The sequence below is a fragment of the Thamnophis elegans genome, chromosome Z (assembly GCF_009769535.1).
Source record: "Thamnophis elegans isolate rThaEle1 chromosome Z, rThaEle1.pri, whole genome shotgun sequence".
Taxonomy (NCBI): domain Eukaryota; kingdom Metazoa; phylum Chordata; class Lepidosauria; order Squamata; family Colubridae; genus Thamnophis; species Thamnophis elegans.
Window position 1 is genome coordinate 140,148,105 of NC_045558.1, and position 27,317 is coordinate 140,175,421.

A 27,317-nucleotide genomic window follows, 5' to 3' on the forward strand; every position below is an offset into this window, starting at 1 on the left:
TGATCCCGAAAGGAATTATTCCCTTCCTCCTGTGCCTTTCCAAACGTATAACAGAATCCATTCCCCACTTCCAAATTTCTCACCTTCGGCCAGCTTCGCCATCAGCTGCAGCTGGGAGCCGGTGGTCCCCAAGCTCAGAGCTGACCGGTCGGGTTCATCAGCCCCGTCGGGAAAAGTGATGTCGGTGGTGCCGTCCAGCCGTTCGGTGACCTGTCCCACCCGCATGGGCCGGCCGGCTAGCTCGAAACCGTTCAGCTGCTCCAGGGCACGGCGGGCACATTCGGCTTCTGCGAACTGGAGAGCAGGGTTCCAAATATTAATTTTTTTGGTTAAGTTTTGATTTTATTTTAATATAAACAATCCATCTTCCGTTAAATAGGGTGTCGCCTGGGCATAAATATTTTGTGCAATAACAACTGAAATTTACAATCATATTCTTTATTTGATCTACCATATTTTTCTGAGTATAAGACGCACCTTCCCCCCCCCCCCCCAAAAAAAAGAGGGTGAAAATTTGGGCTCGTCTTATACACCAAATGATCCACCCACCCTTTGGCCTCCGCCTCCCAGCAATTTGCCTCCTTGCAGCAAACAGAGAAAATGGGGCTTGTGCAGGGAGCAATAGACTATAGCAGCCTGAAACAGCTGATGATCGGGAGGCCCATGCTTAAACTGAAACTGAAAGTGAAACTTGCTGTTTGCTGCCAGGAGGCAAATTTTTCTTCTTCTCATCAGGCAAAACTGAAACAGACTGTTTGGTGCAAGGAAGTAAGTCAATAACTATAACTGCCTATAGAATGTTTAAATTATTAGACTTATTTCTTAAAAGACTGTTTTATTAATGTCCTAGACAACTTAACAAAATGAAGAAGCTTTTTAAAATAAATGCTTGATCTGAAGAGGCCCAGTGCTATGGTATCTTCTTTTAAATAGCAGAGAATAAAGTATACTTCCAGAAAGCCACATCCATTTTAACAGCATCTGTACAAATATAGCCTGAAATTTTGATTTTAAAGTGTATAATCTAATATGAACTATAAGTAATGACTGTGGAATGAATGCACGAAAATTATCTGTAATCAATCGACACGCTTTCTACAAGATGTAATGAAGGATGATTTTTTTTGTGTGTGTTTTTGCTCAATTAAAATAAAAAAAAATACAAAAAAATAATAAAGAAAATAAGACCTCCCCGAAAATGAGGCCAAGCGCTTATTTCGGGGTAGGTGGGTGTCAAAAGATAATAAGACCCTGTCATATTTTCGTGGAAACACGATAAGTAAATAATAAATAAATAAGGCTATGCTGTGCCCCGCCGCGGAGAAAATCCACCCAACTTACGGTAATGAAGCCGTAGCCTTTGGACTGTCCGGTATCCTGGTCCCGCATGAGGACGATGCTGTCAATCTATGGAGGAGAGAGAGAAGGTGCCCAGCCCTTTAGAAAAGCCAAGGACATCCCCCCCCCCTTTCTGGGGATCTACCCCCTCCCCTCTTCTGTCCCCCTCCCACCTTACCTTGCCAAACGGCTCGAAGATCCCGCGCAACATCTCTTTGGTGATGTTGCAGTGAAGGGAACCGACGTAGAGCCTCATGGGGCCCCCGCTGCCTTTCTGAAGGTTGTTCGCCATGGCAGCCAGCCTGTTCTTCTCCGCCTATGTCCACAGATTGGGGAAAGGGAGAGGGCGTCAAAAACAGCCAGAAATAACCCAGTTTATTTTGTTTTAGCCCTCACGTGTAAATTTTAGATGTTCTGAGCGAGGCTTCCCAAGAGCAGGAAGCAAACTCCTCGTCCGGGCAAAAAGCCGCTTTATTAAATTGACTGTGACTTCTGCTCATTCACGTCCAGCAAAGTCTTTCAAGGGACGATTTACAGTCACAGACCTTCTCTGGCTTGGAGAGCTGCTAGGCGGGTATCTCGGCAAAACTTGGCGAGGAGTCTCAGAACCAATGAAGCGAACTAATTGTCTCCTGCAAACTCCACTCCCCTTTTGCTCCTCTTTTCTTTCCTCTGGGAAGAGCCATTCATCGTCCACCTGTGGCCTTACTCCCAAGTCGGCCCCTGTTCTTTAGCTGTTCTCTTCGTCTGGCAACTCTGTGCATGCAACACTGGGAACAGGCTTCAGCTGTTCTTCTGCCACATGCCAGGCCTGCAGTTTTCTTTTCTATCTTTGGCCTGCCACACTTTCTATTATTCTACTATGCCTTTTTCTATTGTGGGAAATGGGAGGGGGGATTGTAGGGAGTTACTTAATGTGTAGTCAAAACAAAATTCTTTCTAGAAAGCCAAGGTCATCCTTTATCTCTGCACCTCTGCACCTGACAGAAACTGGATGGGTGGAACTTCCAGCCTGGCAGTGGAAGATTGGACCATGTGATGGACTTGTGGGTGTGGGGGCAAGGTCTTGAACTTTCAACTAGGCGGAGAAAACCTGTAAGCTTTCAGATTTGGGTTTTCCCAGATGTGCCAACATGGCTCTCTTAATAAATTGGAACTTTGAGGAATCCTTTGCCTTGGACTCTGATTTACTTTTGGATGCTATTTGGAACCCTGACACTTCACTGACGTCTGACTCTGAAGGCAACTGATAACTGGCATACGGCTCTGGCCCCCTCTCTGCCTCTGACACAGAGCCCTCATCAGAGCCTTCCCCAGACTCCAGGACTGGCCCATCTTCCTCCCCAACCTCCTCACTATCCGAATCTGCTGCTGGCCCTGCTGGCGGACCACAAGACTAGGGTTGTTTTTTTTAAATAAAAGTTTTCAAACCTGGGAAGCCTGAACGATAATTGGTACGCCCAGGAGGCGCTGTCCTGTCAGCCCGATGGCCAGCGGCACCGACTGTATCTCACAAAACTCGACATAAGCGATGCCCTTCGAGCGCCGGGAATTTCGGTCGGAGATGATCCGTACGTCACGCACCTGGCCAAAGGGACCATTGGGGAAAATATTAGCGGAAGAGTCCGAAGGATCGCATGTTTCATGCCTGCGTTTCTTTGTTCTTCATTAGATTTTTCATTCCAGCTCTTATTATTTTTATAAAGTAAAGGGCGTGAATGTAGACAATATGCATTCCTCCTATGGGCCCCATCATAACAACCCGCTGGCCAAGGCTGGGCTGGGTGAGTGTGATTGGCCCAAAGCAGAGGGTCGGCAACCTTAAAACACTCGAAGAGCCAAGTCCTAACCGGAAGCCTCCCGTTCAATTCTGGAGACAACCGGAAGTCTGGTCCCCCCACCATAAAGTCTCCTAGCGAGGCATCCTTTTTCCTCTACCTGTCCTAACTGAAAGCCCTATCAATTGTAGAACTGACCTGTGACATGGAGCCGCAGCAGAGTGATGAAAGAGCCATATGCGGCTCCAGAGCCGTGGGTTGCCCATCTCTGGCCCAAAGTCATCCAGCTGGCTTTTGTGCCTAAGTTGGGACTAGAAATCCCAGTCTCCTGATGGTTAGTCCAAAGTCACCTAGCTGGCTTTCATGCCTAAGATAGGACTAGACCTTCCAGTCTTTTGATGTTTGGCTCAAAGTCACTCAGTTAGCTTTCATGTATAAGGTGGCGCTAGAACTCCCAATCTAGTGATTAGTCCAAAGTCATCCAGCTGGTTTTCGTGCCTAAGGTGGGACTAGAACTCCTACTCTCCTGGTGGTTTGGCTCAAAGTCACCCAATTGGCTTTCGTGCCTAAGGTGGCACTAGAAATCCCAGTCTCCTGGTGATTAGTTCAAAGTCACCAGCTGGTTTTCGTGCCCAAGGTGGGACTAGAACTCACTGTCTCCTGGTCATCAGGCCCAACAGCTTTTGTGTCTAAGATGGAACTAGAACTCACGGTCTCTAAAGGTTTCTTAAGCCAGCACCTTAACCACTGGGCCAAACTAAGGATAAAACCAGACTGAGGAAGCCACTACTCCAGTTAATTACAATCACAGACTGCGCTAGCTAAGTTGGTGGGAACCAAGCACCAGAATGGGCCAGAAGCCGACCCTCGCTTGGGGCAAAGTAAGAATTTGCCAAAGCCAGAGAAGAAGGGAAGGGAAGATGACCTTGCCAACAGCCGAGAAGAAATCTTCAAGGTCTCGAGGGCGGATACGGGCAGCTAGCTGCATGCAGAAGACCGTGCGGGCGTCACGTTCTTCGGGGCTCAAGCTGCCCAGGGGCTCCCTGTGTTGGGAGAGAAGCGGAGGGATTCAGACGCAGAACTGGATGCCGGGGAGCAGAGACAAGGCACGTTAAAGAGTTCTCTCTCAGCCGTCCACCCTCATCCATGTTACAATACTCACCGGAGGGGACTCTTCTCTCTGAACAGGGGACTTTTGCTGTGACCAAACCGTCGCCTGCGAGAAAACAAGAGCACAACTTCAGCAGTGGTGACACAATCAAAAGGGTGACCGGATTTCCCCGAAAACAAGACCGAGTTTTATATTATTTGTCAACTTGTAAAGCATTTCCACGTCTGTTATCAGGTTGACATTGGAGGAAAGGAGGGAGAGAATTCCACGCATAGATCTCAGATTACAACAGCAGGCTTGTGAGGCGCGGAATTTTACAACCTGCTGCAGCACCTCGTTGGCGAATGTGATTTATGACACAGACTGGGGGGAGGGGAGAAACAGGAGTAAAGTTCAGCCATAATTAAACTGAAGTTAGATCTGACTCCACACAGGTATTGCCGAGATGTTGTTCCTAATAAATGACGGGATTTCTTTTGAAACTTGGCTCAAGGCTCGTGAGTTAATTAGAGCATCTTTAGGAAACCTGACATTATTTTTTGCCCCCAAAGATGCATTGAGCTTATTTTCTGGTTAGGTCTTATTTGGGGGGGGAGAGAATACGGTACTAATTGTGTCTGTCTGCCTGATGATCTTAACTGGGGCTTATTTTTGGAGTAGGGCTTATGTTGTGGCCCAGCAGGAGCCGTTGGAGCTGCCGACAGACTCCGATAGCAAGGGACTCTATGAATCAGCTCTGGAAGATGTGGAGGACCCTGGGCAGGGTTCAGACTCCGAGCAGGGACCAGAGAGGCTGGTTGGCCACCAGGAGGCGCCTGAGGCATGGAGCAGCGGTGAAAGTCAAAGGGAGTTTGTCCCTGGCGTCAAGCCCTGGAGCAGTGGGGAGGAGCAAAGGGAGTTGGTCCCGGACACCAGGCAGAGAAGGGCGGAGAAGCGCAGGCAGCAATTACGGAGACATAGGAGATAATCAGGCCCAGGTGGTTGTGATTTGGCTCCTCCCAAGAGAGTATATAAGAAGAGACTTTGGGAGGAGACCTTTTGCAGGACACAACCGTTATACTAAGCTGGAGAAGCTCTTGTGTGTATCTCTTATGTGTGGGAGTCTGGGTTGCTGCCAAAGTCTTGTCTGTGAGTAATTACTGTGAATAAAGTGTGGCTAACAGTAACCTTGTGTCGGCGTGACTCACCGTACGGAGGGGGGGTCAGAACAGGCTTATATTAAAAGCATCCTGAAAAATCATGCTAGGGTTAATTTTCTAGCTGGGTCTTATTTTCGGGGAAACAGGGTACTTACACAGTACAACTGGCCTTGCTCGTTATTCATGGCATAATCAGGTTATCACTGAACGTATAGACCTCGACCTATCACTGTTACCGAGCCTGTCCGTTATGATCACAAGGCGTAATAGTTGTTAAAACAGGTTGGTTAAATGACTTAACTTGATTTTATGGGTTGTTTTGAGACGGTCATTCGGCAAATCAATGTTCTGCTATGGATGAGGTTTTGGTGAAAAACGTGCGGAAATGCCAGTTTTCAGACAAACCATTGTAAAACTTGGTTACCTGATCAGAGGTTGCTGGAAATGACCGTGAATGTGGCCATGTTAACCAGAGGTGGCATGCTGCCGGTTTGGGCGAACTGGTAGTGGCAGCGGCGCGAGGCTCCGCCTGCCCACCCACTCACCCACCCAGATGTCATCAAGGAGCTTCTGCGCATGAGCAGAAGGTTCTGCCGATGCCCAGATGTGTCCCCGCTACCAAACCATTAGTGAAGAAAATAGAATATCGTTACTGATGTTAACCCAAGTTCGGTCACATAACCACAGAGGTTCCTGTCCAACAAGAGCTTGTAATTCCGGTCATAAATCCCCTTTTTGGGGGGGTTGGTTGTAAGTCAAGGACTACCTGTACAGCCTATAGAAACAGCAGCATTCTTTCCATCCCATCAACAATCCAACTTTGTCCAAGGATAATTCTGCTGTTTCCCACGTGACCCGACAAAACCGCAAACGTCATAAGCGCGCCGAAAACACCGCGGCGCTAAAACCGCGATGTCAAAAGCGCGCCAACAACAGCGCGATTTAATTTAAGGTAAGATTTACATTTAGGTTTAGGGTTAGGATTATGTTACAGCGCGCTTCTGTCGGCGGGCTTTAGGGCTAATTAGTCGCTCATTCGTCACGCGGTTTTGTCACCGCGCTTTAGTCAGGCGCGCTTTTGTTGTGCGCGCATTTGTGGTGGAACCGTTTCCCAAAGTAAATCTTTTGAACTGGAAGAAGCTTCCGACACCTCCGAAAATGAAATTTTGGATAAAACCAACAAGCCTGTCTGTCTCAAGCTACAGCATCATCATTTAACGACCCCGTAATCCCTCATGGGAAGGAGCCTGGGCAACTGGAATGGAGCTAGCAGAGCATTTAATGGCTGGATGCCCTTCCTGTTGCCAATGTGGGTTTTTTTTAAACAATTTTGATTTGTTTTTGAATAAGGACAAACATAAAAATAAAATAAAAAAACATCTTCCATTACAAATTGTATAAAGTGTGTCAGTTGGTTACAGTATTTCTATGGATCTCTTCCATAGTCACCACCGGCTTTTCATATCAAATCAATTATTTTAAATTCACCTATATTCGTGTATATCACAATTATTATATCTCAACCTTAATTTGACTATAACTGTTTTTACGTCCTTTTATATATAATATTCAAAATCTAGAATAGGATTATATGATAAAATTCCATTAAATCATCCAATCACAATACATCTTTATAACATATTCTAGATAAAGCTTTTAAACCTCCTCTCATAATCGCCATATATTGTTTATATAAAATTTCATATTATCAAACTAATATATCTGTATGTATTGTTATCATTATTAATCATTATTTAGCTACAGCTATTGTCGCTTCATTTTATACATACAGTAAACTAAATTTAGCTTAATTTTGATTATACATTTTCATTGCATCAACCTGTATCCCTCCAGCTATAATACAGTTTTATATCTCTTGCCATTTGCAGCATTAATGTTCTAGTTACTTTAATAAATCTTTTTATAAACCTCCCTTAGCAACATGCTATTCCTTTCGTATCTCACAAAAGCTAGAAACCCAATATCTGCTCAGCTTATCTTAGGTTATCAGTAGTGCTTCTATCAAGATTTCTCTCCTTATCTCCGTCAATTTTTTCTCTCTTTCTTCTGTGCTTTGAAGTCTGGGGTAAAGTTCCAATCCATCCATCTCCCCTTTCCATATTCCACTCTTGTCATTACCAACCACCACGCTCACTTTGTTGTCAGTATTCACAGTTTTATCTCTTTGCTCATTTTTTTCTTCCATCTTTTGAACACTCTCCTCCACTTTCTTCATTTAGTAAACATCCTCAGTTTCTCCATCCGATTTTTCTGTTTTGCATTCCATATTCTCCAATCTCTTTTCAATTCTGTCACAACTAATAGATTTTGAATTTCAAACATCATCATTTGCAATGTTACAGTTTCTTTTTCCTGCTGGGCCATTCTTTCAATTTTGCAGATACTGCCACTATAGGGTTCAAGGCTATTTTAATAAAGTTCAAACAGGTTCATTTAGGTTCACTCATTTATTATCTTTCAAGTCAAAATGTTGTCTTCCTTCCAATAGCTAGTGATAGAACTCCCAAAAGGCACCTGTATAAACAACTTGTGCTCTTCCTATTATCACTGTCAGTAAACAAGCTGAAAGAACCTTGAATCTCAAGTGATCAAAGAGAAAGAAGAAAAACAATGTATCCGGCCTCTAAGTGGCAGTGTAACTGCTTTTCCTCCTGTTGTTACAATCCTCTTTATAACCCTTATTTTCTTCTTTATATTCCAAGCTTAAGAAAGAAAAAAAACACCCCTTAAACGGAGATCAAAAACAATCCAATCAATCAAATCAAGCATTATAAAAAAAGAATTTTAATCTACAGATATAAGTAAAAGTGAAAAAAGAACAAAGAATTAATCCATTCAGTTTAAAAAATAAGGAGCCCCTGCAAAAGTTCCCTCCGTGGGAAAAAAATAAATTAGAAACTGGATAACTGGATAATAACTGCATTAATTAACTAAGTTCAATGCAGATCAATCTCGTCGCCTACAGTCTTTTGTCTTCAATCTTAACTTAATTTTTTTTCTTGGGTAGTCTCTTCCTCTAATAATAAAAATTCCTCACCAATTCGACACACTTTCTCTTTCTGCTTTCTTCCCGTTCCGGAGCTGTCCCAACTTCAGCAGCTTAATTAGCTGCATTTCTGTCGCCGGAAAAAAGGCTATTCCTCGATCTTTCAGGGACTTTGCGATGTCCCTGAGATCAGCAAGAGGTGCCCTTCTCAATCACCGTCTCTGTGGGACGGTTTAGGTCCAAATGGACTGTCCAACGGCAGGAATTCGACTGCGATCTCGGAACACCAAGATGGCACATCGTGCCGTCGCGACGTCAGCTCTCTTCCGCCAGTGTGGAGTTTTGTTCATCAAGAGACATATTCTCAGTGTGCCCAGAGAGAGGAATATCTGCCTCTACCTAGGATCGAACTCACAGCCTCCTGAATGTGAGGCGAGCGCTCCACCTCCAGGCCACCGCACCACTCTGTCTCGAGCTACATTGGTTTTGACCATTTCCTTTCGGAAACTTCCCAACTACACCTGTAGCAGCACGGATCCGAGAAGAAACTTGAGCATTCAATGCTTCCGCAAACACTCCCTAAGTGAACGAGGTTTCACACATTCACACTGAAAAATGTTTTCCAAGTTGGGAGGCCAGGAATTGCAGAATGAGAAAACTCCCAGGAGCCCTTGGCTCTTTCAATTGCCTTTCCTGGGTTAGGGTTTCAGATCGCCATTCGTAGAATATAGAATAATAGTTTTGAAAGCACCTTAGAGATCTTCTAGTCCAGGGGTGTTAAACTCGATTTCACTGTGGGTTGCATCAGGGTCGTTTGACCTTGGGGGGCTAGGCGTGGCCAGCTTGATGTCATTTGTGTCAGGGGCACATGTAGTGGCCATGTACTAAGGCAGGACTTCCCTCAGACCCTTCCTCACTCTCATTATCATCTCCTTCCATCCTCCTTTCTTTTTCATTCCATTCTTCTTCCTTCCCCTCTTTCCTTCTTTTTCCTTCCTTGCTCTCTTCCCATCTTTTTCTTTGTCTTTCCTCTTTCCCTTTCTCCTTTCCTGCAGCTTTTTGCATGCTCAAATGCAAACGGGGAAACATTTCTTCCTTTGTTTTTAGTTTGTTTTGCTAGTCCTCTGCCAGCAAAACGGAGCTCGGGGGAGGAAGAGTGCATGCAACGCTCCAGAGCTCCATTTTTGCTGGCAGAGACATCGTGGGTCAGTCCTTTGCTGTTCCCAGGGCGGCCCTGCGGGCCAGATTTAGGCACAGATCCGGCCTGCAGGCCTTAAGTTGGACACCTGTGTTCTAGTCCAATCTCCAATTCAAACTGGAGACCCTATCCCATTCTGGACAAATGGCTGTCTAGTCTCTTCTTGAAAACTCCAACAATGGAGCCCCCACAATATTTGAAGGCAAGCTATTCCAGCGATTGTTTTCGCTGTCAGGAAATTTCTCCTTAGTTCTAGATTGTTTCTCTCCCCGATTAGTTTCCATCTAATCTAAGGAAGACCATACTACGATCTGGCCCAGGTGCTATTGGGCTGCTCACCCTGGGGGTGGTGGGGTGCGGTAACGGACTCTTTCCTCCCGCCGGCGCTCTCGGCTCCGAGATCGGCTGGCTCGCCTATTACGATCTCGACTGCGGCTCCGATGGCGGCTTCTGCTCCGATGACGGCTGCGGCGATCCCGGCTCCGGCTTCGTCTACGATGACGGTCTCGGTCCCGGCTACGGCTAGGAAGAATAAGCATTATCAGATTTTGCATCAGGGGCGGGTGAAATGTTGCTTTTGGTATATTTCCTGCAACTGTTTAGCAGTCTCCGTTTAGCCCAAAACTACAAACCGGAAACCTTGTAAAGCAAATAAATGTGGCCTGTTAGGCCTGCAGCCATATTCCTTTTGGATCTTTGGCCTGCCACTTTTTATTATTCGACTATGCCTTTTCTATTGTGGGAAAATGGGAGGGGGGATTGTACGGAGTTAGATGCTATGTAGCCAAAACAAAATTCTTTCTAGAAAGCCAAGGTCATCTTTTGTCTCTGCACCTGACCGGAACTAAATGGGTGGAACTGCCAGCATGGCAGTGGAAGATTGGACCATGTGTTGGACTTGTGGGTACTTTCAACCAGGAAGCTTTCAGATTTGGGTTTTCCCAGATGTGCCAACATGGCTCTCTTAATAAATGGGAACTTTGAGCAATACTTTGCCTTGGACTCGGATTTAATTTTGGATGCTATTTGGAACCCTGACATGGCCATGTTAACCCAAGTTCAGTCACATGCCCGCAGAGGTTCCCCATCCAGTGGTGGGATCCTGCCAGTTTAACAATTGGTTCAGTGATAGCTTTGCGCCCGTGCATAGTTTTAACAAAACATACCTTCCAAATTACTTCTGGGGAGTAACACAGCAATTCGCTCCGCCGCGTGAATCAGCTGAGAGTATATAGGTAAGTAAAGCGCAGGGGTGGGCAGGTGTGCCTGCCTAATCGTCGGAGCGAACCAGTTCGCTCCCAGCTGATCATCGGAATTACCGGTTCGCCTTGTCCAGCTGAATCCCACCCCTGTTCCCGTCCATCAAGAACTTTTAATTCCAGTTGTAAGTCCCCCTTTTGGAGGGGTTGCTTATAAGTCAAGGACTACCTGTACAGCCTATAGAAACAGCAGCATTCTTTCCATCTCATCAACAGTCCAACCTTGTCCGAGGACAATTCTGGCGTTTGCCAAAGTAAATCTTTTGAATTGGGAGAAGCTTCTGGCACCTCTGAAAACGGAATTTCGGATAAAACCAACAGGTCTGTCTGAGTTACATCATCATCATCGTTTAATGACCCCATCATCCCTTATGGGATGGAGTCTGGGCAATTGAATGGAGCTAGCAGAGCGTTTAATGGCCGGATGCCGTTCCTGGTCGCCAATGCAGAATTTTGTTCAGCCGATATATTCTCATTGTGCCCGGAGAAAGAAATATCTGCCTCTACCTAGGATCGACACTCACAGCCTCCTGATTTTGACCCCTTTGAGCAACAACAAACTGCCTCCTATCGCTGATCCCCCTCCCATGACCAATCAGATTCAAGGGATATGTTTTCAGAAAAGTCAGTTCAAGGATAGGCTGGTATGTAGCTGCCTTTGTCTCCCAGCCGAATGATCTTGAGGCAGCTTCTCAGGGAGATACAGACGTTAATATCGCTTTCCCCCCTCCCATCCACTCTCCTGCAGACTGTCACAAGCTAGGTCCTGTGTTAGCTTCCTTCCTCTGCTTCTATGCCAGCCCCAGCCAGGGCCTGCCCACTTCTTCTGTGCTCTCTTCAGGGCTATCCCTACCTGTGTCTGTGGTCACGGCTCCTGCTACGACTCCTCTTCTTTTTGCTTTGAGGGAGGAAGCAAGCCAGAAATGAGAGCCACGTTGATGGAGGGTGGGGGAGAAACGAAGGGGGTGTGGGGGGAGAAACCACACAGCCCTTGTGGCTCACCTGCTGCTCTCCCCATTGCTGCTGCTGGGGGCGCTGTCCTTCTTTGCTTCTTTTCCTTGTTCCTCCGGCGACGGCTAACAAGAAAGGGGGAGAGGAAATTGTGGTAAAGTATTAAAATATTTAAAATGTATTAAATTTGATCATGGAGAGTGGGATGTTAGAGGAGTTGTTGGAAATGTTAAAAAGTGCACAAGTGACATTAAAGGGTGACAAAGAGGTAGAAAAGGAACCAGAAAAATTGTTGAAAGTGGAGACAGGAGGGGAACAGACAAGCAGTGTAAATGAACAAGGAATTAACAAGGTAGAAATGGAAAATAAAACACAATGGGGTAAAAGCACAAAGAGAGCAGAGAGGAAAAAAAGGGAAACGACATCCGAAAAAGAAATTAGCCAAAAAAAAAAAGAGAGAAATAAATGGAGATGGGAAAGAGAAACTTGAGGGGGGGGGGGGAGATACTAAAAAAATCTATTGAAAAGTGAGAGGAAAATACCGAAGAAAAGATATAAGACACATAAAAAGAAGAAAGAAAAAAGAAAATTTAGAAATAAAAGAATAGTAGAATGATATTATCCAGTAGAAATATTGTTAACAAGGTAAAAATATGTTTTAATTAGAACGTGCAGCAATTGTTAAGAACCTTAAAGCTGTTAAATATTTATGTTATGCTGATTATACAAAAGTTGAAATTTGAAACTTGAAGGTTCATGGAAAATAGATGGAAAAGAAATGATAAATTGTTTGTTTTTAAAGAGAAAGAAGAATTATATTGTTTGTACATGTTAAAAACTAGAAATTGGAAAAAAGGAGAAGAAAAGTAATACGGCTAAAATTGGAAATAAAATGTAAAGTGAATTATGTCTTTCGGTGGGAATGTTAAAGGGGGAATTTGGACAACACTCTGTACACCATTTTTTTTTTAATGTAACTAAAATAAATAAAAAACTTTTAACAAAAAAAGAAAGGGGGAGAGGAAGTTAGACTATATTCCTCCAGCTCCCTCCCTATTTCCTACCCTTTGGTTTTGGGGCATTACCTGGGCTGTGGGGGGATCAGTTGGTGGCTTTGAGGGTCCTGGCTGGGCCTGGAAGAAATAGAAGGGCGAATTCAGCAGGAAAAAGGCACTGTGAGAAAGCGGGCACAGAAACATGGGATTCCCATCAACTGGCAGCGTGATTCTGCTAGCTAGCAGGCACAAAGTGACACAAAGAGAGAATTCTAGAAGCAGGCTTAAATTGTCATCCACAATGCAGAGGGCAGAATCCTTATCTCCAACCTCCTCCATTTTTCGTGCGTTCCTTAAACATTTCATTCCTCATGTTTAGAAGCAAAAAGAGAGGATCAAAACATGCAGTCACTTTGGCCCAGCTAAGATAATAACACCCCACAGGTTATCTCTCAATATTCTCATTTTTTTTTTGTTACTGAGAATAAGGGGGACAACGGAGAGACCTTGTCTCCAATAAATATTAATACAGGAGTTTAGAGCTGGATTAATGCAGATTAAAAAGTCTTTTGACCTTGGAGTGAATATCGTCCTTAAAACACACAACTTGGGGACTGTACAGTTACAGGGACTGCAGAATGGGGCTGGCACAAGGGGCAAACAATGAAAGGGAGAAACCTGTATTTGCAATTCAGGTTGTCCTCAACTTACAACCACTTGTTTAGTGACCATTCAAAGTTGCAATGGCACCGTAAAAGTGACTTACGACTGTTTTTCACATGATCGTTGCAGCACCCTTAGTCATGTGATCAAATTCAGATGCTTGGCAACTGTTTCATATGTAAACATGGGAAGAACCAGGAACTGGGGATGCCTAGTTGAATGAAAAGAAGGACCAGGGGAGACATGATAGCAGTCTTCCAATATCTCAGGGGCTGCTACAAAGAAGAGGGAGTCAAACTATTCTCCAAGGCACCTGAGAGTAGAACAAGAAGCAATGGGTGGAAACTAATTAAGGAGAGAAGCAACTTAGAACTGAAATTTCCTGACAGTTAGAACAATTAATCAGTGGAACAGAAGTTGCCTCCAGAAGTTGTGAATGCCCCCAACACTGGAAGTCTTTAAGATGATGTTGGATAGCCATTTGTCTGAAACGGTATAGGGTTTCCTGCCTAGGCAGGGGGTTGGACTAGAAGACCTCCAAGGTCCCTTCCAACTCTGCTATTGTATTGTATGTAGGACAGTTCCAGTGTCCTCGGGTCATGTGATAATCTTTTGCGACCTTCTAACCAGAAAAGTCAATGGGACAAATTCACTTCCCAACCGTGTGACTCACTTAATGGAGGCAGGGGTTCAATTAACAACGGTGGCAAGAAAGGTCCAAAAATGGGGCAAACCACGCTTAACAACCATCTCCGCTTAGAAACAGAAATTTTGGGCTGAATTGTGGTCGTAAGTTGAGGACTACCTGTTAACGGGTTTTTTTCCAAGACTGACTTCCAAGTAAATGGAGACCAGCAAGACTGGGAGCTGACTGTCCCCCCAGCCAGCCATCATAGTCTTCCTCTTCATCCTCTGCCAGCTTCCAAGAAAGTTTTGCCCTGCTTGCAGGTGAGATGGGGTGTCTGGGAGGCACAAGCTGGCCCTCTTTAAATTAACAAAAACCTATTTGAGGCTCAAATCAGCAGAAAAAGAGCAGCCATCTTATTTTATCTTATACCCTTTTCTGCTTAAAAAGAAAAAAGAAAAAAGGAAGATGCTGATATTGTGAGGAGAAACGGAGGGAATGCCAGATCCGGATCAAAGAACCGAACAATATTTTGAAAACTTGCATCTTGAATTACATTTGTGTCAAACCTGCCATAACTTTAAACCTCTCTCTATAAATAAAAATCCTTGGCACCCTTTGTTGAAAAAAGTGTAGTTGATTTAGCGGCCAAGGATATTGCAGTATTGCAAAGCCAGAACTGAGAATCACGTGCCAAAATCTCTTAAGTTACTTTATCTCTCATTGCCCACCCCAGGGTAATCAGGTTCAGTAAAGATGTTTTCATAAAGGTCCGTCCAAGCAGAGTTTGGTATGCGGGCCCCCCTTGGGTGACCTTGAGGCAGCATCTCAAGGAGATATGGTGCTTACTTTCGTCCCCCCCCCCAACCTTCTCTCCTTCATTCCCCCTCCCCACAGTTTGTCCGTCTCTGCCGAGCAGCAAAGCTGACAACTGTGTTATCGTTATCTCTGGACTCCTGGCAAAATATAACACAGTAATACTTTCCCCCACAGGTTCTGATTTTTAATATCCTCACCTCCTCTTTCTTGTATGGGGCCTCCAGCATAGCTTCTATCACGATGTCGAAGTCGTCGGAGGCCATGCCATCTTCTTGGGTCTACGAATAAGGAGAGAAAGAGAGAAGAATAAAAAAAAAGAGAATAGCCCCCCTGGTGGAAATGGCCGCTGTGTCACCTTCTCCAAAACGAAAGGGGGAAAAACGAAGGCTGGGTACTCACAGGATCCCGGGATGGATTGGGGAACGCCGGATCCATGGCTGGCCCAAATGGGTGGGCTCCCCACCACCCCGAGGCGCAGGAACAGCTGGTGGAGAAGCCGATCTAGCAGGCAAATGAGTTGGTCACAGCCTGGAAAAGAGAGGAGAGGGAGGCCCTGAATGGATTTGAGGAGTGGAATATGGAACAGGAGCTGGGCCATATATGTTGCCTGGAGACAAGATGTTCTACACTCTGGAATGGAATTCTGCTCTAGAAATTACCTGTTTGCAACCGGCTGGGATGTGTATTCAGCAAAGAACAAAACCCCGAACCCTTCAAATTAATTATCCCTTAGTTTTTTTACACAAAGGAAACAAATACTGTATATTTTGGAGTATAAGACACACTATTTCTCCCGCTAAAAGAGGTTGAAAATTTGGTTGTGTCTTATACTCCAAATCTAGCCCCGCACACACACACCTTTTGGTCTCCGTGCATCCTCTTCCTGGCTGCAGAGATTGCCACAGACAATGGCTTGCGTTTTTGGGCTCCGCGTCTCACAATTTCAGCCTCCGAATGCTCCGCTTGAGATCTATTCAAGGCTGCTGGGATCGCCAGAGCCCATTGCTGACGATACGCATCACATTTTCGCCCCCCGCACGACCCATTTTTGCCCCCTGACCATCATTCTGGCAGGAACGTGCTCTGGCGATCCCCTTGAACGGGTCTCAAACGGAGCATTTGGAGGCTGAAAACGCGAGGCCCGGAGCCCAAACTGGCAACCCGGAACGGCTGCTGCCTTGTCTTGCCACTTCCCTGCTTCAATAACTGGTGCTCCCTGTGATGATCAGCTGGGCTTTAGAAGCTGCTTTTCAGCTCCAACGAGACTGAATCACGTGCGCTCGGTCCACAACCAGTGAAGTAATGTGCCGAAGCTGACCAGGCTAAGAACGCTAGCCAGATGAGGTAGGTGTCAGGCCTGCAATTATATTCCTTTTAGAATTTTGGCCTGCCACACTTTCTCTTATTTCATTATGCTGTTTCTTTAGTACAGGTGATGGGAGGGGGGAATAGACAGGAGTAAATTGTGGAATGTATTGTTATCATTCTTTTCTAGAAGCCAAGGTCATCTTTTGTCTCCGCACTTTTACACCTGACCAGAAGCAGCTGGTTGGAGACGCCAGCGTGGAAGAAGATTGGACCGTGTGATGGATTGTGGGTGGGGGGGACAAGATCATGAACTTTTAACTGGGTGGGATTCTGATGTCATTTCCAGAATTGGGATTAACACAGATGTGCTAAGATGTCTACTTTATTAAATTGGAATTTTAAGGATCGTTTTGCCTTGGACTCTGATTTAATTCTACATGATACTTGTGAACGCTGACAGTAGGCAGTTTCCCCCCCACCCAATTTTCTTCTCCAAAAACGAAGGTGCGTCTTATACTCTGTAAAATATGGTAATTTATAATTTAAAATGGGCATTTGCTTGTTTTCTCTCTACTATTTCAGAGAAAACTTTGCTCACAGGGGTATCTGTCTCCCGCCCATCACTATTTCAAAATCCCTCAGACAGTGAAAACGGAGTGTATTTTTTGTTTCTCCGCTGGGTTAAGATAGAACTATAATTTATAAGCATTTGCAAGTGTGACTTGCTTCTGAAGGAGATGGAAAAGAAAGAAGAAAATGTTTGGATGGAAGGGTGAGGGGAAGAATAGAAGCAAAAAAAACCTGTGCTATCAGACGATATTTATTGGAGACAAGGTCCCCCTTATTCTCAGTAACAAAAATAAAATGAGAATATTGAGAGATAACCTGTGGGGTGTTATTATCTTAGCTGAGCCAAGGTGACTGGATGTTTTGATCCTTTTTTTTACTTCTAAAAATGAGGATTGAAGCCAATGAACCAACACTTTTGCATTTTTTTTAAAGGTTTGTAAGTTGAGTTTTACAATACTGGTGCAAATTGTGGGCCACAATATTACCATCAAACCTTTATTTTTAAGTATGAAATGTTTACTTAAAAAAGAGAAGAGGCATTTTATAAACATGTTTAAGAGAGAGAGGAAGGGAAAGAGAAAGGAAGAAAAAGAAAAAAAGAGAACAAGAAAGGAAGAGAAACAAAGAGAGAGGGAGGGAAGGAGGGGAAATTGATTCCTTGTCCATAACATCTTTGAAATGCAGAAAATGCTAATACAGGTCATCCACAACTTACGCCGGTTGTTTAGTGACAGTTCAAAGTTATGACCTATTTTGTCAGAGCTACTTATGACCTAGATTCAAAGTTCTGGTAAGTCTCCCCCTCCCATGGTCACTGTCATGGGTCATTTGATCCCCTTTTGCGACCTTCGGACAAGCAAAGTCATCGGTGGGAAGCCACATTCATTTAACAACTGAGTTACCAACTGAATAGCGGCAGTGATTCACTTAACAGCGGCGGCAAGAAAGGTGGTAAAAATAGAGCAAAATTCACTTAACAAGTGTTTTGCTTAGCAATGGAATTTTTTTTTTGGCTCAATTGTGTTTGTATGTCGAGAACGTAACTTTCCTATTATATTGGAAACATTTCCTCTCTGGCAACCCAGATATCTGCATAAGGAACTTCAAAAGTTCCGCCCACCAGGCTGGCTTTTCCACTCACATAAATGTGAATAAGGAAACAACTCCTGTTGAATTCCTACCTGCTAAAGTTACATGAAAGTTATGGGAATCTTCCATTTTTTTAAATAAAGGGAGGGAGGGAGGAGAATGTGATAGAAGAAAGAAAGAAAGAAAGAAAAAAAGAAAGAAAAATAAACAAAGAAAGAAAAGGGAGAAAAAGAAAGAAAGAAAGAAAGAAAGAAAAGGGAGAGATAAAGAAAGAAGAAAGGTAGGGAGAGAAAGAGAAGGGAGAGAAAAAGAGAGAGAAAGAAAGAAAGAAAGAAAGAAAGAGAAGGGAGGAAGAGATTGGGAGAGAAAAAGAGAGAAAGGAAGGAAAGAAGGAAGGAGACTGCTTTATGAGTGGGGGGAAAAAACAATATCCTATAATATCACTCCAGACTTCCATAACTTTATTCAAACCTGCAGTTACTTTTACAAAACTTTGGAATTCAAGGAGAGACTGCCAAGCGTGATCATCTGGGAATGCAGCATTTCTCAATCTTGGCAACTTTTAGGATGTGTGGGTTTCAATTCTGAGAATCCCCCAGCGTTTAAATCCCAGCAATTCTGGGAGCTGAAGTCCACCTATCCTTAAAAGCTGTCAAGATTGAGGAAAAACTAGGAATGCAACACTGCCCTAAAGGACTTTGCCATCTGGGGGCAAAAAACCAAACAACCCATTTTTAAGAATTCTCCGGTTTGGCCCAATCCTAGCTGTAAATACTGTATGCATAACCTGTAGAATCGTAACTGACATAATTCCCCCCATCCAGTTCCCGTGAAGTGCAGAGGCGCAAAGACAAAGGATGACCTTGGCTTTCTAGAAAGGATTTTGTTTTGGCTACACATTAAGTAACTCTGTACAATCCCCCCTCCCATTTTCCCACAAATAGAAAAGGCATAAAAGGATAACAGAAAGTGTGGCAGGCCTAAGATCCACAAGAAAAGATGGCTGCAGGCCTGACACATAAACCTACTACCGTATTTTCACCCATATAACCCGCGGGTTATATGCGGTTTTTACATGCACAGCGCCCCCCTGCGGGTTATATGCGTGGGCGGGGTATACAGAAAATATTTTACACGATCGGAGGCTTACACGATCGGAGGCTTGCTTCTTTCTCCGTTTCTTCCCCCACCCCGATCTCAGCTGTTTCCTTCTCCTTCGTTCCTTTCCTCTTCCCCAGCGTGCGCAGGCTTCTTTCTTTCTCCGTTTCTTCCCCCCCCATCTCAGCTGTTTCCCTTCTCTTTTACTCGCCGCGGGTTATATGCGTGGGCGGGTTATATGCGTGGGCGGGTTATATGCGTGTGCGGGTTATCTGCGTGGGCGGGGTATACGGGAAACATTTTACACGATCCAGAAAACCCGCGGGTTATATGCGTGTGCGGGTTATCTGCGTGGGCGGGTTATATGGGTGAAAATACGGTAATTCCAGCAACTTAGGAGCAAAATTACCCTCTACACTTCCTGGAAGATTTCACAAAAATTCTGGCCTAAACTTATTCTACCCACCCGCTGACCATCTCAGAAACAGCTAGCTTTTCTAGCGGCTCAGCATGAGAAATCTAATTTGTACATTTTCTTTCTTGTTTCCCCTTCTTTAGCACATCTTTCCCTTCCCTTTGTCTCCTACTTTTTGCTTGCTGTATTTTTTTTGTGTGTGTGTATTATATCAAAGTTTCCCAATCTTTGTGGATTGGTGGCCCAGAGTGTAGGTGATAAGGGGGTGGTTTCATGGGAGAGGCAGGCATGCATGTGCGTGAGCACCCGTTGCTTGCGCGAGTGGGGCCGCGAACACCTACGATGCTCACACTAGTGGGGCCGCAAACAGAGGTGGTTATTAGCAGGTTCTGACCAGTTCTGGAGAACCGGTAGCGGAAATTTTGAGTAGTTCGGAGAACCAGTAAATACCGCCTCTGGCGGCCTCACCCCCATCTATTCTCTGCTTCCCGAATCCCAGCTGATCAGGAAGAAATGGAGATTTTGCCGTAATCTTTCCCTGGTGTGGGAAGGGAATGGGGATTTTACAGTATCCTTGCCATGCCATGCCACGCCCACAGAAACGGTAATAAAAAATTTTGAATCCCACTACTGGCCGCAAGCCTCCATGATGCACAAGTGGGGCTGTATGTGCATGCCCGGCGCACATCATGAGGCCCGGTTATGAATAAGGCCACAAGACCGGTAGTGGGACACGGTCCACAGGTTGGGGACCCCTGTGTTAGATCGTAAATTAATAAAATTGTGACAGAGAAATTTAATTTGTACCATGACCACAAGGACCTGCGGATCAGAACACTAACGGATGCCGAGATTAGAAGAACAGAATAAGGTGTTTCAAATACCTTCCTAAAACAAGTCCAGGAAGCCTCCAAAAAGGCGGTTCTCAAATTTTCCTTCATCACGGACCCCTTTTTTGTGGCCACAGACCCCCAAGACTTAAGATTTAAACTGTAACATTTCTTCAAAAGCCTCCGTGGACCCCCTGCAATGACATGGTGGCCCACAGGGTTGAGAACCACTGCTCCAAAAGGTTGTTAAGCAGAAGGAATCAATCTGTTCGTTTCCGCATCGTTCACAAGAACCTTTTCAACAGAGGCACCGTGAAATTGTCAGCTGCCAATGCATGTTTAGTTTTCTCTCCTGTCAAGCCACCTTTCTTTCCTTGGAACTTTTTTTGTTCTTTCCTAACTGGGAAAACAGCGCCTTAAGGCTTCCCAAGCCAAGCCACCTCCCACAGGAAGGCTACAAATGTGATCTTGAATAAAAGAGATTGCTATCGTTTGCAAGTTGCTGTATGAGCGTGTGGGAGTTTCTAAAAAGCTTATTTGATTTTCCAAGGGTGAACCCTTTGCATTTTTCCTGCCACTAAGTCTCAAGACTGCTCATCCTTCTTTCTAAGGTAAGAATATAACAAGATAACTGTCATGGAACTCTGCCCTAGAGGTTATCAGCAACTGTATATTTACTCTGATGTTTTTTTCTCTTCACTCTGTGTTACCCAAGAAAGGACTCTGTTGCTACTTATTCTAAAATAAAGGGAAATTTACTGGAATGTCAGTGGGAAATTCATCTTTTCATCTCCTAACAATTTAACCAAGGCAAAACAAACAACAACAACAAAACCCTGACAATATCTAGCAATAAACAACACATATTGGAAAGTATGCGTCCCTTGGACTGCAAGGCGATCAAACCGGTTAGTGCTAGAGGAGATCAACCCTGGCTGCTCTTCAGAAGGCCAGATCCTGAAGGTGAAACTCAAATACTTTGGCCACCTAATGAGGGGGAAGGACTCCCTGGAGAAGACCCTAATGCTGGGAAAGACGGAGGGCAAAAGAAAAAGGGGACGACAGAGAACGAGGTGGCTGGATGGAGTCACAGAAGCAGTCGGCGTGAGCTTAAATAGACTCCGGAGGATGGTAGAGGACAGGAAGGCCTGGAGGAATGTTGTCCATGGGGCCACGATGGGTCGGACGCGACTTTGCATCTAACAACAACAATCGGAAAGTATAGCAAAAGATACTCATTTTTTATTTCAAAATGCCCTATTCCCCCCCCCCCAAGACCTCTGAAAGTACATGCTTTACATTCTACTGAGAAAGCAAACACAACAAATGGGTTTTTAAATTTTTCCAATGGGCAGCCACGGGGAACGCAAAAGTTGTTAACTTACAGGCTCATAAATATGGAGATTTCACCATTGGTTTAAATCATGTAAATTGTGCAAAACTGACAAAAATGTGACGCAGATTGTTGAAATCAGCCCGCTGTAGTTCTTTGCACATAGTAAAGCTCCCTACAGAGACAAGAAGCCTTTTTACATTCATATGTATTGGCTTAAAACTTGAAATGCAAAGAAGTGTCTTGTCCTATTTTCATGCTGCAAACACTCACAGCTATTCTATACTTTGCCAAAATTCCCAACTGCCAAATTTTAGGGTCTGGGAAAAGAATAATAAACACATAAAGAGCCTTGAGATCCAATCAGATTAGAAATATTCCCAACACTTCGGTGTGTGTGTCCTAACCAGAAGCCCCCCGCCCTGTTCAATTCTGGAGCCGATCAGAAGTCCAGTTCCCCCGCCAAAGAGTTTCCTTCTAGTGCGGCATCCTTTTTCATCTACCTGTCCTAACCGAAAGCCCTATCAATTGTAGAGCTGACCAGCGACAGGGAGCCGCAGCAGAGGGATGAAAGTGCCACATGCGGCTCCAGAGCCATGGGTTGCTGACCCCTGCTTTTAGACTCTTATTCCATGTTAAGCTTACTGAAGAGTCCACTTCACTTCATTATCCAATTGAAAAACAAGAATGACATCAATATAACTTCACTTGCTCTGCAAAGATGACAGCTGAACCCTGCTTCTTGGGCATAAGCATCAGAATCATTTTACCCTGTTAAGATCTCAATTTCTCTGGAAATACATGACCATGGAGATTCTCAGTCATCCAAATCACGGTTGTTTCAAAGGTGCTTTTTTCAAAAGGCAACTGGACTATGGTTCCCCCCCCCCCCCCCACCTTGACGTACAAATGTTTTTCTCCCCTCCCTTGAGGAAGTTTTATCAGGAAATAATTCATCTGGAAATAAGCTTCATTAAGTAAAACGTGCCCACTTTGAGCAAACCTCAACCCCCAAGCAAAAACCAGCCCAAGGAACAACTGTTTGATAAGGCAAGGGCATGCTGAACAACCATTTGTCTGAAATGGTCTAGGACAGTGGTTCTCAACTTGTGGTTCGCGGATTTATTATTTATTTATTTATTTATTAGGCTTATATACTGCTTCATAAGGCTTTCAGCCCTCTCTAAGTGGTTTACAAATTTTTTAGCAAATTGAGTCAGCAACTTGCCTCCACAGTCCGGGTCCTCATGATCATGATCTCATCAAGGGGAGTGCAAAAGCTCAAACAAATGTTACGATTTAAATCATCTTTGGGGATCTGGGCCACAAAAGGTATTTAAAAGTGTCCATTGAGAACCACTGGTCTTGGACAGTACTTCTCAATCTCAGTGACTTTAGGCTGGGTGGACTTCAACTCCCAGAATTTCCCCGCCAGCATAGCATTCTTTCTTTCTATACATATATACATGTATATGTATAGAGTGCTCTCTCCCTCTGTCATATATATATCAAATCCCAGTAATGGTATGGCTAGCTGATGAGAGCTAAATAGCTTGAAATAGATCTATACTAGTCTCCCTTTATTTATCAGCACAAATACAACAACATATACACACACACAGACACACACACGTGTGTATATTATACAAATACACGTATCCAGCATATTAGTTCACACGTTTTTCCCCAATGCCATCACTCTGCTTAACTAATTCCCAAAACACTGTCAATAATTTACTAAAAATGTGTTACTATTATTCTTCTCTTCCTTGTATCTTTCAATTTATATTGTTTTTATTGTTTCTAGTACGATTTGATAGCTTATCAGTAACCTTGACTTTCACTAAGTGTTGTACCTTTTTATTCTTGATGAATGTATTTTTATTCTCCTTATGTATACTGAGAGCTTATGCGCCAAAAACAAATTCCTTGTGTATCTTAGCACATTTGGCCAATAAAGAATTGTCTGTCTGTCTGTCTCCAGTATATTCGTCCACCATCCTAAAGATGCCACAGTTGAGAAACACTGGTCTAGGGTCTCCTTGGATTGTGAGCCGCCCTGAGTCCCCCCAGGGAAAAGGGCGGCATATAAATAAACTTCTATCTAAATAAACTTCTATCTATCCTGTTTCAGTAGGGGGTTGAACTAGAAGACCCCCAAGGCCCCTTCCAATGCTGTCATTCTGAATTTTCCTCCTATTTTAACGTCTCTCTCCAGTGGATTTCTACCCCATTTTCTCCCAACCCTCCCAGCCTCCAAAGTGCCGCGGCTTCTTCCTTATCCCATTGTTTCTCAACCTTTGCCCCCCCCCCCAAAGATAGGGAGACTTCCAACTCCCAGAATCCCCCAGGCAGCTACACAGGTTGGAGGGAATTCTGGGAGTCAAAGTCTTTAGGGGGGTGGGGGGGCAAAAAGGTTGAGAAACGCTGTCTTGGCCGATGCCCCCTCCCCTCCAAGCCTGACTCGGTGGCTCAGTGGCTAAGACGCTGCGTTTGTCCATCAGAAAGGTCGGCAGTTCGAATCCCTAGTCTAGTTCTCCTGCGTGAGCAGGAGGCTGGACTAGATGACCTCCAAAGTCCCTTCCAACTCTGTTACTGTTACCTACCTGGCCTTCCTCACTCCCGCAGTTTGTCCTGGCTTCCGCTCTCTCCCTTCGAGGCCTGCCTGGCCCCCAACTCAAGGCAACGAACCACCAAGCACACCTGTGGGTAGGAAAAGCAGCGCCGCATGGGTCAGGGAGCCCTCCGCGCCATGTTGCCCGTCCATAACTCCTCACCTACCTGCCTCCACCTCCAGCTGCGCCCCTCCCTCCCCCACCACTTCCGGGAAGAAAGGCAAGGCCGGAAAGGGACCCCAGACGGCCAGGCCACGCCCCTCAGGCCGAAGCCACGCCCCTTTCGCCCGCTGCGCCTCTCTCTCCTTTCGGAGCCCCCCTGGGGATTCTAACCCCCCCTCCCGTGTGACGTCACCGCCGCTACCCGTTCGGCGCTTTGGTCGCCTCAGGCCTGGTTGTTTTGGTTTTCTTTCTCGTCCTCTCAGTCACTCACCGCCTCCCCCTCCCCTTTGGCCGCTAGACCCCCGGCGGGGTGTTGTTTTTTTCCCAGGTCCGAAGCGCTTCGCCTCCCTTCCTCAGACGCGGCCGCGACGAGCAGGAGGAGCGGCGATTCTAAGATGGCGTCGGACGCTGCTTCCCTCCAGGAGCGTACCCCTCCCTTCTCCTTCGGCTCGCGAAGGGGGGGGCGGCGGGCGGCGCAGCACGCCTGCGCGGGAGCGCCGCCGCCGCGGATTGGCTGAAAGGGGTGAGGGATGCAAAATGGAGCGTGTCAAAAAAAAGGGGGTGGGTCCCGATGGGGAAAAAACCGCGCGACGATTGGGTGGTCTTCGTCGGGGGAGGCCTTCTGTGGTGACGGTCCCTCTGATTCGCTAAGGGGCTCAGAAAGGCGTATTGAGGTCGATTTTTTTTCCCCTCCCCTTTACTTCCCTCGCACGCAAGACAACCAATGGTTGTGAAGCCAGGGGCGGGGTTTCGTAGTAGCCAATTGGGAAAAAATAATAAAACGTCGGGGCGGCTTATTGGCTGGATGAGCGGATAAACGCCAAAGTGTATTCAGTACAGCAAACACCATTGGTCTGTAGCGGGGGACGAGAATGAAGCAAAAGCGTTCTCCCCGCCGAGGCTTGCCCTGATTGGATAAAGCCCTTCACGTTACAAACAAAGCCTTGATTGGTGCTTTAGTCGCCGAGGCCGTAGGGGAAGCCGCTTTCAGGGCAGGTCAGAGGCCGCGAAACTCCTGGACCAAAGGGAGAAAAGGGGAGGAGCCACGCAGTTACCACGGCAACAGCGGCCTAGTGCTGAGCCCTGAGGAGTTGCTCGCCTCGCCCAGTTTCCCAGCAAAGAGCCGAAATAGGCGGCCTTTGTCCCGCCACTGGACGGTTTTCGTGGGCTACGACTTATTAAGCCTGGGAGCTGAGCCCAATTCCTGAGGCAGCCCGTTATTTGGCGAAAGAAAGGCGGCCGCCACCTCAGCTAATAATCCTGGTTCAAATTGGGAAGCCGGGACCCCTCACGTAGCCAGCCCTCAGACTTTTAGGGGTGATGAAAGAAAAAGCACCCCTTTGTTTGTGCCCAGAATACAGTTCAAGGACATCCTTCGCTTAATTCCAGGCCGGTTAACAGCCTTGGCTGCCTCCATTTTGCACCTTCTGGAATATTCTTCAAGGGAAGCCCCCCACATGCAGCCCACTGTAGTAGCCAAGCTCTGAGGCAATTCCTGAAAGGACTCAAGGTTGGAATTAGGAAAGTTTGTTAAAAGTCTCTTAGAGATTCTTAGTCATTCCAGGCAATCCCAAGGGTGCTTTCTCAGGAGGCAACTTGACTTTTCTTTTTGACTTTGAAGACATTTCGCTTCTCCTCCAAGGGTTCCACCATAAAATCGCAGAGGACAAAAGCGCGCTCGACGAAAGCGTGCATTTGATGTCATCACAGCGCGACGAAAACATCGCGCTGTGATCGAAAAATGTAAAAATAAAGCGAAAACCTTACCCTAACCGCCCCAAACCTAACCCTAAACCTAACCCTAAACCTTAACCTAACCCTAAACCTAACCCCAAACCTAACCCCAAACCTAACCCTAAACCTAACCCTTAACCTAACCCTTAACCTAACCCTAAACCTAACCCCTAACCTAACCCTAAACCTAACCCCAAACCTAACCCTAAACCTAACTCTAAACCTAACCGTTAACGTAACGCTAAACCTAACCCTAAACCTAACCCTTAACCTAACCCTAAACCTAACCCCAAACCTAACCCTAAATCTAACCCTAACCCTAAATCTAACCCTAAACCTAAACCTAACCCTTAACCTAACCCTTAACCTAACCCTAAACCTAACCCCTAAACCTAACCCCAAACCTAACCCTAACCCTAAACCTAACCCTAAACCTTAACCTAACCCTAAACCTAACCCCAAACCTAACCCCAAACCTAACCCTAAACCTAACTCTAAACCTAACCCTTAACCTAACCCTTAACCTAACCCTAAACCTAACCCCTAACCTAACCCTAAACCTAACCCCAAACCTAACCCTAAACCTAACTCTAAACCTAACCGTTAACGTAACGCTAAACCTAACCCTAAACCTAACCCTAAACCTAACCCTTAACCTAACCCTAAACCTAACCCCAAACCTAACCCTAAATCTAACCCTAACCCTAAATCTAACCCTAAACCTAAACCTAAACCTAACCCTTAACCTAACCCTTAACCTAACCCTAAACCTAACCCCTAAACCTAACCCCAAACCTAACCCTAAACCTAACTCTAAACCTAACCGTTAACGTAACGCTAAACCTAACCCTAAACCTAACCCTTAACCTAACCCTAAACCTAACCCCAAACCTAACCCTAAATCTAACCCTAAACCTAACCCTTAACCTAACCCTAACCCTTAACCTAACCCTAAACCTAACCCTTAACCTAACCCTAAACCTAACCCTAAACCTAACCCTTAACCTAACCCTAAACCTAACCCCAAACCTAACCCTAAACCTAACTCTAAACCTAACCGTTAACGTAACGCTAAACCTAACCCTAAACCTAACCCTTAACCTAACCCTAAACCTAACCCCAAACCTAACCCTAAACCTAACTCTAAACCTAACCCTTAACCTAACCCTAAACCTAACCCTAAACCTAACCCCAAACCTAACCCTAAATCTAACCCTAAACCTAACTGTTAACGTAACGCTAAACCTAACGCTAACCCTTAACCTAACGCTAAACCTAAC

At 45.3% G+C, this 27,317-nt stretch overlaps 1 protein-coding gene across 1 annotated transcript; it reads right to left on the reverse strand.

Moving 5' to 3' along the window:
• RBM23 (RNA binding motif protein 23) lies at positions 1-24,764 on the reverse strand. Its single transcript, XM_032237288.1, has 14 exons — positions 24,575-24,764; positions 24,133-24,229; positions 15,283-15,411; positions 15,081-15,161; positions 12,867-12,914; positions 11,833-11,906; positions 11,684-11,728; positions 9,911-10,093; positions 4,279-4,332; positions 4,042-4,159; positions 2,770-2,922; positions 1,517-1,654; positions 1,342-1,407; positions 1-294 (listed from the first exon to the last, which is right to left on the reverse strand). The coding sequence occupies exons 3-14, from the start codon at positions 15,316-15,318 to the stop codon at positions 16-18; spliced, it is 1,275 nt and encodes a 424-aa protein (XP_032093179.1). The 5' UTR covers positions 15,319-15,411; positions 24,133-24,229; positions 24,575-24,764; the 3' UTR covers positions 1-15.
• Positions 24,765-27,317: the final 2,553 nt, after the last annotated feature.

Bases quoted from the DNA above. Each gene is read 5' to 3' on its own strand.
- RBM23 (XM_032237288.1), bottom strand. From the start codon at position 15,318: ATGGATCCGGCGTTCCCCAATCCATCCCGGGATCCT. The intron at 12,915-15,080 runs GTGAGGATATTA...TATTTCTTCCAG, and splicing joins CCCCATACAAGAAAGAGGAG to GCCCAGCCAGGACCCTCAAA. The intron at 11,729-11,832 runs GTGAGCCACAAG...CCTCCCTCAAAG, and splicing joins AGCAATGGGGAGAGCAGCAG to CAAAAAGAAGAGGAGTCGTA.